Source organism: Candida pseudojiufengensis (assembly GCF_024610245.1).
Source record: "Candida pseudojiufengensis strain CBS 10847 chromosome Unknown scaffold11, whole genome shotgun sequence".
NCBI lineage: Eukaryota > Fungi > Ascomycota > Pichiomycetes > Serinales > Debaryomycetaceae > Lodderomyces > Lodderomyces pseudojiufengensis.
The window spans coordinates 378,069-394,580 of NW_026261539.1; the positions used below are offsets into that span (position 1 = coordinate 378,069).

The 16,512-nt window shown below is 30.8% G+C and overlaps 6 protein-coding genes across 6 annotated transcripts; 1 reads left to right on the plus strand and 5 right to left on the minus strand. All coding sequences in view use genetic code 12, as the record gives it.

Moving 5' to 3' along the window:
* Positions 1-95: 95 nt before the first annotated feature.
* On the minus strand, positions 96-732 carry CPR3 (peptidylprolyl isomerase; the record flags this gene model as incomplete). Its single annotated transcript, XM_051759873.1, has 2 exons — positions 96-370; positions 447-732. The coding sequence occupies 2 exons, from the start codon at positions 730-732 to the stop codon at positions 96-98; spliced, it is 561 nt and encodes a 186-aa protein (XP_051612511.1).
* A 377-nt stretch (positions 733-1,109) lies between these two features.
* ENT3 (Ent3p) lies at positions 1,110-2,571 on the minus strand (the record flags this gene model as incomplete). The annotated part of the gene is made up of 2 exons (XM_051759874.1): positions 1,110-2,434; positions 2,496-2,571. The coding sequence occupies 2 exons, from the start codon at positions 2,569-2,571 to the stop codon at positions 1,110-1,112; spliced, it is 1,401 nt and encodes a 466-aa protein (XP_051612512.1).
* A 424-nt stretch (positions 2,572-2,995) lies between these two features.
* Positions 2,996-7,066, minus strand: SAC3 (Sac3p; the record flags this gene model as incomplete). Its single annotated transcript, XM_051759875.1, has 1 exon — positions 2,996-7,066. The coding sequence occupies one exon, from the start codon at positions 7,064-7,066 to the stop codon at positions 2,996-2,998; it is 4,071 nt and encodes a 1,356-aa protein (XP_051612513.1).
* A 307-nt stretch (positions 7,067-7,373) lies between these two features.
* Positions 7,374-11,561, minus strand: KGF55_004920 (S-adenosylmethionine-dependent methyltransferase; the record flags this gene model as incomplete). The annotated part of the gene is made up of 3 exons (XM_051759876.1): positions 7,374-8,122; positions 8,426-9,525; positions 10,222-11,561. 3 exons carry the CDS (start codon positions 11,559-11,561, stop codon positions 7,374-7,376), a joined length of 3,189 nt encoding a protein of 1,062 aa, XP_051612514.1.
* A 650-nt stretch (positions 11,562-12,211) lies between these two features.
* PHO15 (4-nitrophenylphosphatase) lies at positions 12,212-13,147 on the plus strand (the record flags this gene model as incomplete). Its single annotated transcript, XM_051759877.1, has 1 exon — positions 12,212-13,147. One exon carries the CDS (start codon positions 12,212-12,214, stop codon positions 13,145-13,147), a length of 936 nt encoding a protein of 311 aa, XP_051612515.1.
* Positions 13,148-13,209: 62 nt separating this feature from the next.
* Positions 13,210-16,344, minus strand: VPS34 (phosphatidylinositol 3-kinase; the record flags this gene model as incomplete). The annotated part of the gene is made up of 1 exon (XM_051759878.1): positions 13,210-16,344. The coding sequence occupies one exon, from the start codon at positions 16,342-16,344 to the stop codon at positions 13,210-13,212; it is 3,135 nt and encodes a 1,044-aa protein (XP_051612516.1).
* Positions 16,345-16,512: the final 168 nt, after the last annotated feature.

The window sequence follows — 16,512 nt, forward strand, 5'->3', positions numbered from 1 at the left end:
TTTTTTGAATCAATTGAACTCAGTTCATGAATTATCTAAACTCAAATATGTATTCACATTTTTTTTTCTCTATGTACTTATAAAAATCCCCAAAATTATTCATCGGCGAGTCCAGATTCATCAATGATAATTTTGGCAGTAGTTCTACCAGATTGTGATCCGTAACTCTCGATTTTTTTAACAGTATCGTATCCATCAATGACTTCTCCAAATACAACATGAGCTCCATCTAACCAAGGGGTTGGTACAGTTGTTATGAAAAATTGTGATCCATTTGTGTTTGGACCAGCATTAGCCATTGATAATAAACCTGGTCTATCATGTTTTTTGTTGAAGTTTTCATCATTGAATTTAGCACCGTAGCTAATAACTTTGTTAGTATAATTTTCAATTTTCATCAACTTAGAATAAAGTTTGTGGTTAAAATACGTACATTGATTTACCACCGGTTCCGTTGAAGTTGGTGAAATCACCACCTTGAAGCATAAAGTTTGGAATAACTCTATGGAAAATAGATCCGGCATATCCAAACCCCTTTTCACCAGTACATAATGCCTTGAAGTTCTCACTAGTTTTAGGAACTACATCATCATATAATTCAAATTTGATTGGTGGTTGCTTTTCCCCATTTATTGAAGTTTGAAAAAACACTTTTGTACCGAGTACAGCTCTAGTTGATGAAAAGTACCTAATTGATGGTTTAATTGACGTGGAAATGGTTGATTTGAGCATAATATTAGAATTGATTTGTGGATTATAATAGCTAATACTTAAATGAAAAATTCCGTATCTTAATTTTCTTTTCGCAGTAAACTATATTGAGTCCAATAGAATATTTTTTTAGAATATTGAAGAACAAAAAGTTGAAGAAATTACCCCAAAAAACGAATAGAGCTCAAACAAACAAAATTACTGAGTACAGATTTATACAAGATCATGGTATATTGATCACATCGTAGGATTAATCACATCGTAGGATTAATCGTAGGGTTCAACATAGGCCGACATAGAGATGAATTCAGTTGTGGAAAACCCTGAGAAATTGGAACTTCGAATTTTATAGATACCTAAATAGTATTCTCAACTTTTTCATTTCTTTCTACCCTACTCTAAAAACTTAACAAATCAACCTCGCCTCCAGCGTTATTACTACTATTTGTTGTATTTCCATTTTTGGAGCCAGAGACTTTTGATTGACTCGATGAACTAAAATCACCAAAAAAGTCATCATCTTGTTGTTTCTGCTGAGTTGTGGGTTTTGGTGCTGCAGCTGTACTTGATACTGTATTGGTTTTTGGATTTGAGTTTGATGATTTAGTTTTAGCAGACAGGAATAGTGATGAAAAGGCATCATTTGAGTTTGATGATTTGGCAGGACCAGTTGATAATGAAGCGGAGCCAAAATTTGACGATGATGAGGCCGTATTATTTGAAGAAGCAAAAATGTTTTGCTGAGATGGGAATTGTGTAAATTGTGGTTGTTGTTTTTGCTGTTGTTGTTGTGATGGTTGGGAATGATATAAGCTTGATAAATTGTTCGATAAGTTATTTGAATTACTTTGTGTTTGTGAGGGAGCTGCTTGGAAATCATCAAAATCATCATCATCATCATCGTCATCTCCTGTTGTAGTGGTTTGGGTCTGACTAGGGGCATCATCGAGACCTAATAAATCACCTATTAAATCTGCCTGTGGTTCCTTTGGTTGTGGTTTTGATTTTGATGCTTTTGCATTTACCCTTGAAGCTTGACCCGTAGTAGCTTTAGACACGGCTGTCTTTGTTGTTGGTTGAACATCATATTCTTCAAATTGATCTCCTCCATTGCCTGTAGAGCCATTATTGTAAGCAGATGCAGGATCATCATATCTTTCACCATATACACCACCATCACCGTAAACCCTGTTTGAAAATTCATCATCATCAACGTCGTTAAATGAACTAGAGCCACTACCAAAGCTAGTTCCTATTGATGAAGCACCACCAAAAGCAGCTGATGAGACACCTCCAAATTTTTTTTGATTAGCTCTTGCCTTTTTACGTTCATTTCTAATTTGAGTATCATCATTTAATAAGTTAATCAAATTTTTGGCTTTATTTCTAACATTTATACCTTGGTCTCTTCCCTTAGAATCTATATAATGAAATGATTTCAACATTTGAATCAATGACAAATTAGATCTTACATCATCAATTAACCTCTCACTACCATTTTTAATCAAATAATCTAATAATTGTAAGGATTTATACACTTGTCTCCATTCGTTTGCAGCTTTTTCAGTAAATCTTCGAAATATAAAAGCAATGATTTCTTCTCTTTCCCTATAATTGTATGTTGCAGAGGCGATTTGTGCCATTAAAGTACTTGGTGCTCCCCATGGTTCATTATTTGTGGCTTCACGAACTTTTGATTCAATTTCAGTTAGGTTCATAGCAACTAAAGTCGATGAAGTTAGTACAAAATGTCTTCAACATACATTGTGATGCATTATACATACCGTTTTGAGCTTTACGAACATAAGCTTTCACTTCGTATAGGTTCAAATTCTTAGCTGCATCTTTTAATAAATCCATTTTCTAAAGTATTACAATTTCCAAATAAAGCCGGATTTGAATTTGATGTGGATTTGAAATTGATGTAATTAAAAAAAAAGTAATTTTACCAATTGTATCTATCTAATAGTTTAAGTTCTTTATTGGTGCCTATTTTGCAAAATCTTATTGACTAAATTGTGACTAGCCAACAAGGATGGATTGATTAATGAATTTCAGATTAAATTTTCGTTAACAATTGAAATCGAATTGTGTTGTTCTCTCTTTTATTGTCACTGAAAAATTAATTTATTGATAACTTAAATTAGAAAACTAATGTATTTACTGAATTCGGACATGAGAGTGCGGCGCGTTGTGAAATATAGAGTGGAATGGACCAAGACATTACTAATGAATTAAATCATTCAATAATAATACATTATATTAATAAATTCTATTTAAATGCTTAGTTTTTATCTGACAAGTTGGATCGTAAGTATTTCGTTTTAACACCAGCTGCAAGATTCCTTAACTTTTTAAGTTTATCTTCATTTGATAATTTTGGAGAGTCCTGTGATCTTAAATCTGATGAAAAAGATGAGTTGGATATTGACACATTTGATAATGTTCTTTTCGGTGAATTTATAGGAGTGCTTTCTTCAATCACTCCTTTACCAAGTCCATTAAATAATGAACCATTCGATATAACTGATGATGATGCTGTAGAATTGAAAAAAGTTGAATTAGTTGATCCTGCAAGAGTGAAGTTTGATCTCGAAGCTTTTCTTGTTGCAATAATTTTGGCTAAGGACTTATTTGCGAGTGAATTTGAATTCATATGAGATGAATTAATTATGGGTCTAGATGGACTGATTGGTTTATTATACTCTGAGTTAAGATAGCTGTATTTCTTCAAAACTTTAGCTTGATTCATCATCTTGTTTTCTAATTGACTTACTTTATTTGAGGAGTTCGTTTCTTCTTGTTTCTTGATACGAAGATTGTTTTGTTCTTCTAGCTTTTTTCTTTTCATTATTTTCAATTGATGCCTTTTACCTCGATCGGAAAGACTTCCATCAAAATCAGATGAGATTTTATTAACAGCTTCCGTGAGGACGAAATTTAGATCATCCTGACTCACGGTCATATCACATAGAATCAAATTTTTCAAGCTTTTAATTGACCTATATTGATCTAAATGTAATGCTTTTGTGATTTCACTATTTGATAGTCCCGATTGATTCACATCCCAAAATAAAATCATGATGTGAGTTTCATATAGCGAATATTTTTCAATCATCGATAAAATCTTCCTCAAAATTTTGGCGTCTGTTGACAATTTCTGAGATATGTCAGTGCTGTTGGTCTTTGAGCATAATCCACATTCCAATAAGACAAACGAACAATTACTGAAAAATTGTTTATTTAATTTGTCATTCGGTGGTAAGCTTGTTATATTTAGATCAATTTTACTATTTCCAATATGGTTTTCATAAACCATTAAATTCATATTAGCTTTAATATTAAATTTTGATTTGAGCCATCTTGAATAATCTGTTTCCCAATTTTCAACAACTAATAACCATTTTAGATTCAAATTTAATTCTTCTATCTTCAACTCTAATTTTGACGCACAAATGTCAATAAAGTTTTGTAAATCTAAGGGTTCCCAAAATTTCTGTATCTCTTTTTGTTTTTTGGCAATATTTAAATCTTGAGTAATTCCCCTTTGTTTTTTCCTTTTAAAACTTTCATTTGCTTCATCCCTACTACTCATTCGTTTCAATGACTGCTGTGAGAATGAAACAGAATTTAATTCATTTCTCTTAATTTTTTTGATTTCGTAATTTTCTTTGCACTCCCTTGCCTTCTTCGTTAATTTACGTATTGACTTCTTTTTAACCAACATGTCGTACCTATAAATTGCTTTGACCTCTATCATGAATTCGTAACTGATCTCAGCAATGAATGCAGAAAATAAATCCATAGTTAATGATTTTATAACGTTACGTCTTTTAACTTTCAAATTATGATCATGAAGTAATTGGGGCAAATATTGACGTAGTTCAATATCAATAACGTCATTGAACAAATCGTTGACAATGTCTCTTACAGCTGAGGAAAATTTCATGTTATCCTTCAATGTCCTTTGTTTTGGTACTGCATCGACTTCTTGTTGTATTTGAAAATCTGATGAAGCTTCGGATCTGAGTATTTCGTTTCTAGAAGGAATGGTTCTAATTTCTGGGGTTGAATCAAAAGTCACTTTCTTAGGTGCTAAAAAATTTGAAGACTCATTCGACGTGGGTTTATTAAATGAAAAATCAATTTTTGGTTTGGTTTGAGGAAGAATGGATTTTTTGTCAGATGCTTTTTCTTGAGTTGCGGTAAATGAGGTATTACTTGATCCGAAGGAGAAGGGTGATTGGGTTGCTGGTGGTTTATTTGAGACCGCACTAGTACTGGATCCATTAAGTAAATTTTGTTGCATTTTTGGAAACGAAAAAAGCGAACTTTGCTGTTGCTGAATCTGCGGTTGGGGTTCAAAGGGTTTAATATCTTGTTTAAAAACTGGTGCTGTTTGTTGAGGTTTGTGATTTAATTGAGGTGGTTGAAAATTTGGTATTTTGATTTCAGAAGACTTTGAATCAATATTGTTGAAAAATGCATTGGGCTTTGTCGTCGATATTGTTGGCTGAACTCTAGGTATATCTATTAATTTTGTATTCGACGCTAGAATAGTTTGATCAGTTTTTAAATTGAAACCATTATTTGGTACTCCACTATCAATAAATTGTTTTAAACTTTTCCCTTTAATTTTTGAATCCAATTGAGAAGAATAAGTTGGTGACGGTCTTGGTTTTTCAGTAAATGAATTCAACTTATACTGAGATTGCAATTTATTTTTATTGAACAAATCAACCAACATTTCCCCATTTGATTGGATAATATCGATCTCATAATAATTCAAAAACCTAATGAGTTTTTCATCTGAGTCAAATCCAAGAACATTTTGCAAATTTTGTATTGAATATAGCTTACCTTTTGTATGGAATGCTCTTGAAATAGCTTTCAAAGCATAAAATCTTATTTCACTAAATTGAGTCTCTAATAAGCATGCCATCAACAACGGAGTCTCTTCGCTGTACACAATTTTGAAAAACTCCACATATAAATCCAATGCACCTATCAAATTGTTCACACTTCTTTCCTGAATGTTATTTTGTGATATAATATTTCTTAGTTTCAACGCTAGTTGCACCTTTGAGTCATTAAAAATATCAGTCGATAAGTTCTGGATTTGTCTTTCTAAGTCGGGATCTCGAAAGTGACTTAACAAATAATACGCTCTAAATTCAGCTTCATTAGGCGCTATGCCTCCATTATCTCTTACATCTTGGTATATTTCCATTAATGTTTGCAATGCCTTATTGAATTGTTCTAATTCTTGTTGTTGAGAATATTCAATATCACTTCCTGCCATTATATGAAGCGACAATAAATGTATTCTAACTATCCTCTCATTACAATCAACAGCTTCTGGTCCAAAACTATTTTGATACGTGAAATCCTGCCTTATTGATCTTGTTCTATCCCATATAAATGAATGTGCTTCTGGTAATTTATCAACAATCGAGTCAACTAAATAATCCAAAGTCTGTTTTAAAACATGAGGTGGTCGTACTTCTGATGGTAATGGAGGTGGCTGGCCAGCAGCTGGTCTTGAAAATGCCTTCACAGCTCTTTCCTTTGATATCCTATTAGTTTGAGGGTCTTTTTCAAGATTCTTGACATTGTTTTCAAGTTGTCTTCGTACTCTTTCAAATACCGGACACATATCTAGACACGATCCTTGAAAAGCTATTGCTTCATTTAAGTTTTTTGCAGTATTCTCGGCATCAACTAATCCCAAATTTTCCATCTCCTTTCTCTCTACTTCTCTTAGTTTTTGTAACTCTTCATATAGTCCTTGATAATCTTTACCTTGATACTTTGATTCCATGTCTTCCATTTTTATTTGATTTTGTTTATCCCATTCATTCTGAACAAACGATTGAGTCACCAAGTATTTTGGTTGTGTTAGAAAGTATTTTGGAATTGGTCTTGGTTGTATGGTTTTATTTTGCTTTTGAAATCCAAATGCCAGGGGACTAGAAAATAATGGACCTGTCATCTCTACATCTTTTGGATTGAATATTTGTGTTTGGGTTTCTTGAGATTGATTTCCATTGCTGTTATTCGAATTAGGTGGTGTTGGTGTGGATGACAGACTTTTCATCTCATGATCGATGGGTTCAATTGATTTACCAAATCTTTTAGATTGATTCTTGAATGGACCTCGTTTTGCTGGTGAAAAGTTTTTATTCTCGCTTGGCTTCGGCTGATTCAAATTGCCACTCGGTAGAACTCCATTGGAAAACGTAGGTTGATTGTTGGTGAACGCCGTGTTGTTGTTAAATGTAAATGAAGGTTGAATATTATTACTTATAGTATTACCGTTTTTTTGTGTGAAAAACCCTCCAAAGGGCGAAGTCATTTTGATGCTAAGATATATATATACAAGATTTTAGATGCTGAAATGAATTGATCGTTAGTTCATGAAGGTAAATGTATTTGTTTGTACGATGAAGGGTGGTAGGATTTCTTTGATTTAACCTAAGAATCTCTGTATACAATTTCTCAAAAATATTATTTACATTTTTGTTTCAAAATAATTTTCAACTATTGTCGCTCAAGGTTTTATTTCATCCATTGAGTTTAAGTTTACCTAAGTATTGGTAATTAGCTTTTCGAATAGAAAAAATGAAAGAGATTTTAATCTACAGAGCATTTGCTTAATAGTCCTACACTTTGGAATGTTTATCCTGAATTCGTTCAATACAATAAATTTGAAAACCTCGTCGCAATTCATCACTCAAATATTGCTCCAGGACAGTATATGACAGTATCTCATCATCATTTATCAATGCTGTAACAAAACTTTCCAAAGTTATTGCATCTCTCAATTGTACGGCGATTAACGCAACTGATTTTAAACCAAGTAAAGTTTTTAATGATTTGATAAATGGTTTAATTAGATACTCATTGTAAATTGTATCACAAGCTATGATCAAATCAGGTGGCCGAGTAACTACTTTATGGAGATTGTGAATCCCATATTCTGGCTGTTCCCAATCAAACTCGACCACATTAATATGCTTACTTGAATTTGTTGAGTTCGAGTTGGAGTCGATTGTAGAACTGATAAAATCTGAAGAGTTGTTTTCAATGTTTTCCTTTAAAAGTTTTAAAATATGCTTTTGATCAGAACCAATGAAATGATCAACTTTTTTCAGTATGGTTGAAGCACATATTCCTCCAATCCCTGACCCCAATTCAAAAACGATATCTTGTTCATTTAATTTGAAAGGACAATTAGGCGATGATAATATCCAATCAGCAAACAATACAGATACTTGCCAACAAACAAAACCAGTGGTGCTATTACTTGCAGATTTGGAAGATAATTGAGATATCGATTGAGTAATTTCTAAATCAATTTGGGATCTGGGTAACGTTATTAATAATTTATTGGACTTATTATTTATGAAACCTAAGTTATTGGGAGGGACATTTGTCGAGTATAATTCAAAGATGTGGTCGTCAATATTATCTTTCGTTAACTGGCAAAGCGCTGAATGCTTATACAGACACATACAAAAAAAGGTAGTAATAATGATATTGTTTCAACTGTTTGATTTGCAATTAAAAAAAAAAAATAGTTTCACACCTTTTTTGCAACTTTTGATTAAACTATATAATTATACAATAACGAACATTCAAATGCATAATGCTACTTTAGTAAATACAATCTCGATCATTCAAATACATTATGCAACTTTAGTAATTAACTTACCATTTGGTTTATTATCAGTAAACAATTGATTCCATATTTTAGGAATTTGTTCCAATTTCTTAACCTCATTGGGACCCTCTAAAGTATCAACATGGTAAGAGCCAGTTGCTTTAATTTTTCCTTCTTTTAAAGCTTTAGATAATATATCAATTCCTTCTTTAAACTTTGAAATATAATCAGTAACAATGAATCCATGTACTGATAATGAATTAACAGTGATTTCTCCCCAGTTGGTAATTGATGGAGGAGTCGATGAATTGTAAGTTGAGATTGAACCACAAGATATGATAGTACCCTTATTGGCCATTTTAGTTAATGCATAGTTCAAAATCTCTCCACCTACGTTATCAAAGTATACATTTAACAATGAATCACCTAAATAATCATCAATTTGTTGTTGATAATCTGAATCTTTGTAATTGAAACATTTATCAGCTCCTAAACTTTCTACCCATTTACATTTATCATTTGATCCTGATAAACCCAATACTTTAGTTACACCTAATAAGTTTTTAGCAATTTGAACAACGGCAGATCCAGTTGCACCTGAAGCAGCAGAAACTAATAAAGTTAAATCTTTTGCTTTTTCATCTCCTAAATATTTTCTTAACCCTCCAGCTTCGATTAAACCAAATAAGGCAGTTAATGAAGTCATACCCAATACTGACAAATAATATTCTAAAGGTAATCCCAAACTTTGATCAATTTTATTAATAACATTTTTTTCATTAACTATGATATAATCAGCCCAATAAAATTTACCATTAATTAAATCACCTTTGGAGTAATTGGATGATTTACTATCCAAAACTTCTCCTATAGCTAAAGAAGCCATTGGAGTACCAATTTCAATTGGTGGGACATAATATCTTTGTTTACTTGATTTGTCTCTAATCCAACCTCTTTGAGTGGGATCATTTGAAATTAATCTCGTTTTAATTAAAATTTCACCATCTTTCAATTCAGGAATTTCCGTCTCTTTTATTGCAAATGTTGAATTTGGCTCATCAAAATTTGGATTAATGAAATCTTTTGGCGATTTTTTTAAAGTAACTTGAATTGATTTTGTTGCGGTTGACATTATCAATATTTGCTTTGATCTGATTTTGAATAAAATAAGTGTCAATTTAGTATGGAATTGACCATTTTTAAATGTATTTATATTCTCTATAGTTCCATAATTTTAATTGCCATTTGACTAGTAATCATACTGTTTTATATGGAACAATATTAAAAAACTCCGCAACTTTAAATTTACAAATATCTAATCCATTTGAAACACAAAGATGCTAGTAAATTATCCGCTCATCTTTGTATTTACTGAATTTCCTATTATTTTTTACTTATTAACTGTTTATTGGATCAGCCACATCAGTAATTTCGCCATAAAGCTTAATTTGAATATCCGTCGTAGACAAATGAGAGAGGCAGATTTCGTTCATGTTTTTGTGAAGTGAAATTATTTATATCAAAGCTTTGTATTGAATTATATTTTTCCGAAATGAATACATGATTAATAATCCGTATTTCCTAAATAGTGCAAGTCGGCTTTACACAATCTTGCAAAACTCGCATTTATTCTCTATACAATCATTATTTAATCCTAAGTAGACATATAAGCTTACTAAACATAAAATACCATTTTTTCAATCCGGTCTCATTTGGATGAAAAGAAATACATCCGTTATGATAAACATTCCATAAACCATTTAAAAAAAGACTCAAAATATTCCAGTAAGGGTTGAATTGAATTCAGGTCATGAAATTAAGGTAATAGACAGGCTCATTTTTCATACCCATTTAAATCAGATTTTGCGGCATTTGCTTCATCCCTTTTGATTTTATCTTGATTCCAACTCAATAAATTTGTATCACCTGTTTTTCTAGGTTTTATAAAATTGATAATTAATAAAATTAAACCCAATAAGAAACATATACCACCACCAACCATCCATGATATACCTAAGAAATCATTTTTACCACCTATAACTGATCTTTGACTCAAATATATGAATTTCTTACCATTATATGGTAAAACAGGGAAATGTAAGCCCACATTAATTTGATACTGACCTGGTTGTAGTGTTGCTGTATCATTTCTCAAAGCTAATTTATTGAAAGTTGCTAAAGCACTTGGTTTCATCCAATTTTGAAACTGTGGCCAAGTTGAAATATCTGGAATATTAGTTTCATTATAACCATTTGGAAACATTTTGTACCAATTTGGTGGTGGAACAATCTCAGTGTAATTATATTTGGTTTTAACAAATCTGTTTTTATCAGTACTCCAGTTAATTCCCTTTTCAGTCAAAATCACAGTCTTGTTTGCCGATGTACCATTTACAGCTTGGAAAGCTGTTGAGTACGTGTCATTAAATAATGAATTTGCTATCAATCCACAAGGATAGATTTTGACACCATCTCTGTCACTCAAAGGTTGACAATTTTGACCTACAGTGTTTTTGATATCGTCTAAACTTGCACTTTTTCCATTCAATTGATCCTCACTAAAAGATTTGACATATCTTCTATGATTTGCATGAAAGTTATGTAATCTGTAATAGAGATATAATGGTCCTTTTATTTCCTCCAACACTTGAAATTGTATTTGACACACCTTTCTCTCATCTTCAAATTGCTGTGATGAGTCATTAGTCAATTTCCAAGCAAAACTTGGTTGATAATCATAGAAAGATTTTCTATAATTGTAACTTGTATAATTTTCAGGAATAGTAGACCAAGTATCATAATTTGCTAAGTTTTCACATTGCGAATAATCAATAGTGATATCCTCAATTCTATCTGATGCATACCACATCGCAGCTCCAAGTGGAACGAATACTATTGCAATTGCAATCAACAAGGGTATAACGGTTTTAGCTGTTAAAACAGGATTATAAGCCTTTAATCTTTGTTGTCTAAATGCATTATCCGATGGTTTTCTACTTCGTTCCTTCTTTTCCACATCTAAAGGTTCATCTTCCGAAGCTGAATCTGAATTATAATTATCATATTGATCATCATCAGGAGCGTTATGATGATTGGTACCTTCTATACCATTGTGTAAATCGTGTATATTATTGTTAGCTAGACCTGCTACTGGTTCCGTGGTATTGTATTGTGTGGTTGTTGCCATTATATTGGCTTATGTGGATGATATTAAAGGGGTATTGATGAGATTATATTTCGTTGTTGTTTAGTCTTGATCTTAAGGAGTTCTCATTCAAAAATAAATTTAAAACCGAGAGTTCCTTTTCTAAGTAATTTTTAACTTTAAACGGCTATATTGAGTGAAACATAACGACCTGAGGTTATGATGAATTTAAAGACACATCGCCTTCCCTGAATTAATTCTATAAGCTAAGTCTATACCATGCTCTCTAGGAAACTGAAGATGTTTACACCATCTATCCTCTAGTAAATTAAGGAATTAATTGATCATTTGATTTGAGAAAATCAGCAACTTTTTCAAAGACACATATTACAACATAATGAACCTTAAACTTTTTGATAAACCATTTTGATAGCTTGACTAATCAGCATCCAAGTTGAAGAATTCATTTGTGATTTTGCAACCAGAATACATCGAGTGTATTACTCAGTTGCATATGGTAGTTCTGAATTGTAATTTTAACGGCCGTTGGTCTGATAACATTTAGATCTGGTGATTTTGTGTGAGATATCTCTGACTTTTATTGATGAATTTAGTAAATTATAAAAATAGAAGCAAGAACAGCAGACAAAAGACCAATTCAGTTGACCCCAAACCTCAATTTTTGAAATATCATGTCAGTCAAAATAACGGATAAACAACAAGTTCAAAACTTAATACTAGACAAATACGATTACTTTTTATTCGATTGTGATGGAGTATTATGGTTAGGCGATCATTTATTACCATCAATTGAAGAAACTTTAACATATTTAAAACAAAGAAATAAGACCGTTATATTTGTAACCAATAACTCAACAAAATCGAGAGATGATTATTTGAAAAAATTTGCTAAAATGGGAATAACAGGTATTAATAAGTCTGAAATATTTGGATCTTCTTTTGCTAGTGCTGTTTACATTGATAAAATATTGAATTTACCTAAAGATAAAAAAATTTGGGTCTTGGGTGAAGAAGGAATTGAAAAAGAATTAAAAGAATTGGGTTATACTACAGTTGGAGGAACTGATCCCAAATATAGTGAGAATGGAATTGTATTTGATCCAAATACTCCATTGTTAAATGAGATAGACTCCAACGTAGGATGTGTTTTATGTGGTTTATGCTTCAACATTAATTACTTGAAGTTGTCAATGACAATGCAATATCTTATAAAAGACAATAAGAGTATACCATTCATTGCAACAAACATAGACTCGACTTTTCCATCTCATGGAAAATTATTGATTGGTGCTGGTTCAATTATTGAAACTGTATCATATGCTAGTGGTAGACAACCAGATGCTATATGCGGTAAACCAAATCAAAGTATGATGAATTCAATTAAAGCTCAGTTGCCTGGCTTAAAAGAACACCCAGGTAAAGGTTTAATGATTGGAGATAGATTGAATACAGATATGAAATTTGGCAAGAATGGTGGATTAGATACTATGTTGGTTTTAACAGGTATTGAAACAGAAGAGAGAGTCAAGTCGTTAGATGCTAATGAATCACCGACCTATTACATTAATAAGTTGGGTGATATTTATGAGTTCACTCATGAGAAGTAAAAAGGAAATATTTCATAGATATTATAGAGCAAACTAATAAGTAATATAGACTTTCAATTTAATTAGGCTCTCCAATATTGAGCTAAACTATGTAGTCTATCAATGACAACAGGTAAAAAAGCATTCACACTGTCATTAATTAAATTTTGAAAATGTAATATACTTTCTTCTTCATTCATACCTAAACAAAATTTTTCTTCCACTTTTTCAATAACTCTTGTTGGATCAATTTTAATATCTGGAATATTAGCATTCATCATTAATTGAAAAAGATTTAAAATCAAATTTGAATTTTTTCGTAATGTTTGATAAGTTATAAAACAATAATTTTTAAATATATTATAATTTTCATGTTGTAAACCACCCATTCCGTCTATAACTTGTATTGGTAATTTCATAAGTGGAGGAAAAGGTTTGGGATCTCGACCCAAAATATAGCCGAAATCTGCATGCCAAAATTTTCCATTGGGTGATAGTAATAAATTATCAAGATGACGATCTCCTACACCTAAGATATACGTTATAACACAGTATCCAGCACATGATTTGACATAATTATCCATTAGTATAGGTGATACCCCAAGATCCGATGTTACAGTTTGTTTTGGTTGTTTAGGAATTTTTGATGAATCTGTAATTGATGAAGAATTCAAAACACTTTTAGAAATTGGTTCAACTATTTGTTGATCATGACTATGTAGTCTCAAATAGTTTAGTATACCATTGGTTGAAATTTGTGGGGATTGGTCAGTTGATGAAGTGGTTGCAATTGTAGTAGCTGTATTATTATTTGAATTTGTGTTGATTTGAGTGTTTTTAGACAAAATCGAATCCAAAGTTTCATTAGGCACAAATTGGATTAAACCTGCAATGGGACTAGTTGCTAAAATCTTATACGGAGTTAATTTCAAATCTAAATTTTCATTCTTTAATAATTGGTCCATAAGATTCAAAATTTGAATGACTAATTGATCTTGTCTCAAGTCATCACCAATTTTAAACATTAAAGGATATTTACCATATTTTTTAGATTTCTGTCCAAATATTTGTGAAGTTGTATGTTGATTACCAGATTTTTTTTTAGTTTCAACGGTCTTCAATGTTATTTTGAGTGGTGCTAATGAAGATTTAAAAACAGATGATTCTTCAGGGTAACATCCACATACCATTATTGTTGGATCCAATGGTAGTGGAAATGGTTCTGGAAATCTATTCAATTCGTTTGTGGTTGCTGATAAATAATCCCTTAAAAATTCTACTTTTTTTGCAGTTGCTTCATTCTTTTTGAATGAAGATCTAATCAATTCCACAAGATTCGTCAATTTTTTAATAAACCAAATTTGTCTTTTCAAATGTTTGTAGTAAGGTAATTTATGTTCATGACAATATATCTTCAAGCATTCAATATACTTATTTAAAATAATTCCATAAATCGATTCAATATTACCCTGTACAGCATTAAGTTGATCTTCATTTTCTACTTTCACATACCAGTAGAAAAAGTTTCCTAATATTTCATTTTCCACAGCTGATTCAATTAAAAAATTAGCCAATGGTAACTTCATACAATCCAATTCAGACTCTTCGCTGCTTTCACCATTTAAATCTTGATAAATTAATGCCTCATATTTCAATGCTTGAACTAATTGTAACAAATATAATAACAATTCTTCACTACTTGCCAATCTTAATCTTTCAACAGCTAATTTTCTTAAATAACATACATTATCAAAAATTTTTTGAAAGCTAATCTCATCATCTTTTAATTTAAGATCTGTCTTTAATAAATTCTCATTATTTTCATTCTTGATAATGGATTTACCAAGAACATAAGGATTGAAATAATTACCTAAAAGTTCTAAAGCATCACCAATTTGAATTTTATCTACACTCCAATAAAGAGGTAAAATTTCTTTAAAAGTATGATCTAATTCATATTCATTTTCCCAACTTATAGATTTTAAAAATTTAGGTAAAAACAGTTTTGTTGTAGTTGATTTTGTTGTAATTTCATTTGAATTTATTTTACTAAAATAATAACGAAATTTCCACATTAAATTTTTTTCATAATCACTTAATTCTGCATTTGATGGTTTTAATAAAATTTTAGTTAATTCATCTCTTAATTGTGGTGATGGTTTTAAATCTTTATCAATTATTGAATTATTGTTTATATTTCTTTCTAATTTGTGAAATTTCAATTCTATTGGATCTTCTAAATTGATATTATTGGTATTAGGTTGAGTTGTATTATTAAGTGTTGCAGAATTTAATGAAGTAATTTGAAAATCAGGGTCATGAATTTTGGGCTTGAATTTATCTTGTGATGTTGATTTTGGGATATCTATTGAATTTAAAATTTTACTCATTGTATTTATGGGAACGGGAGCAATATTAGGTTCAATAACTGGCTCAATTTTCGGTATATCAAATGTTATATCTGAAAATACGATTGGAAATTCAAATTGTGGTAATTCGACGTATAAATAATAATCATATTTTCGACTTGTATCATACGTATTACTTGATATTAGATTGTTAATTTTGGGTAAGGACATTTTATCTAACCAATTGATTCTGGGATACTCTCCATTTTCATACTTTATCAAATCTTTCTCAAGATCAGTCAATCCAATTTGATCTCTATAATTTATATTTTTTTCATTTTGTTCCAAAACTGTTTCATCCATGTTCGTGAATATAGGAATTTTTTGGGATCCACATCTTAAAGTAGATGTATTAAAATTAAATAAACTCATAAATCCATAACCAAACATTTCAGGTTTAGTATCAATAATTTCCCAAATTGAAAATTTCAAATAAGAATCATAATCAATTTGATCATAATTTATTGATAATTTTAAATGTTGATTCCATAATCGTTTTTTATTATTAAATGATTGATAAGTTGTTTGAATTGGTATACTTATTAAATTATTATTTTTACCATCAAATACTTCAATTTTAACAAATAAATCTGAATACTTATAAATATTTGATAATTTTTTAAATACTGAAGGATCTTCAAATTTTTGAGATAATTTTGCTAATTTTAATTCAGAATTAGGTATAGTTGATTCTAAATAACATATCTTTACAATTATTGGTTGTTTTAAATCTTTCGAGAGTCCAAATGTTGTTGATATTTTAGTTTTGGAAAGGGTTGAGTCTGATGGTTGGTGCGAAATAGTGGTCATATCATTGAGTCACGATTGTGGACTGTAAACATAGGTTGGATAAATAGAAATGGTTTCAATAATGGTTTAAACCTTATCAGAAAAAGCGGTAAATGCTACCAAACTAACCACAGAATCTGTATCAAATGTTACCAAATGAACGCTCGAGTCCCTTACAGATATACTAGA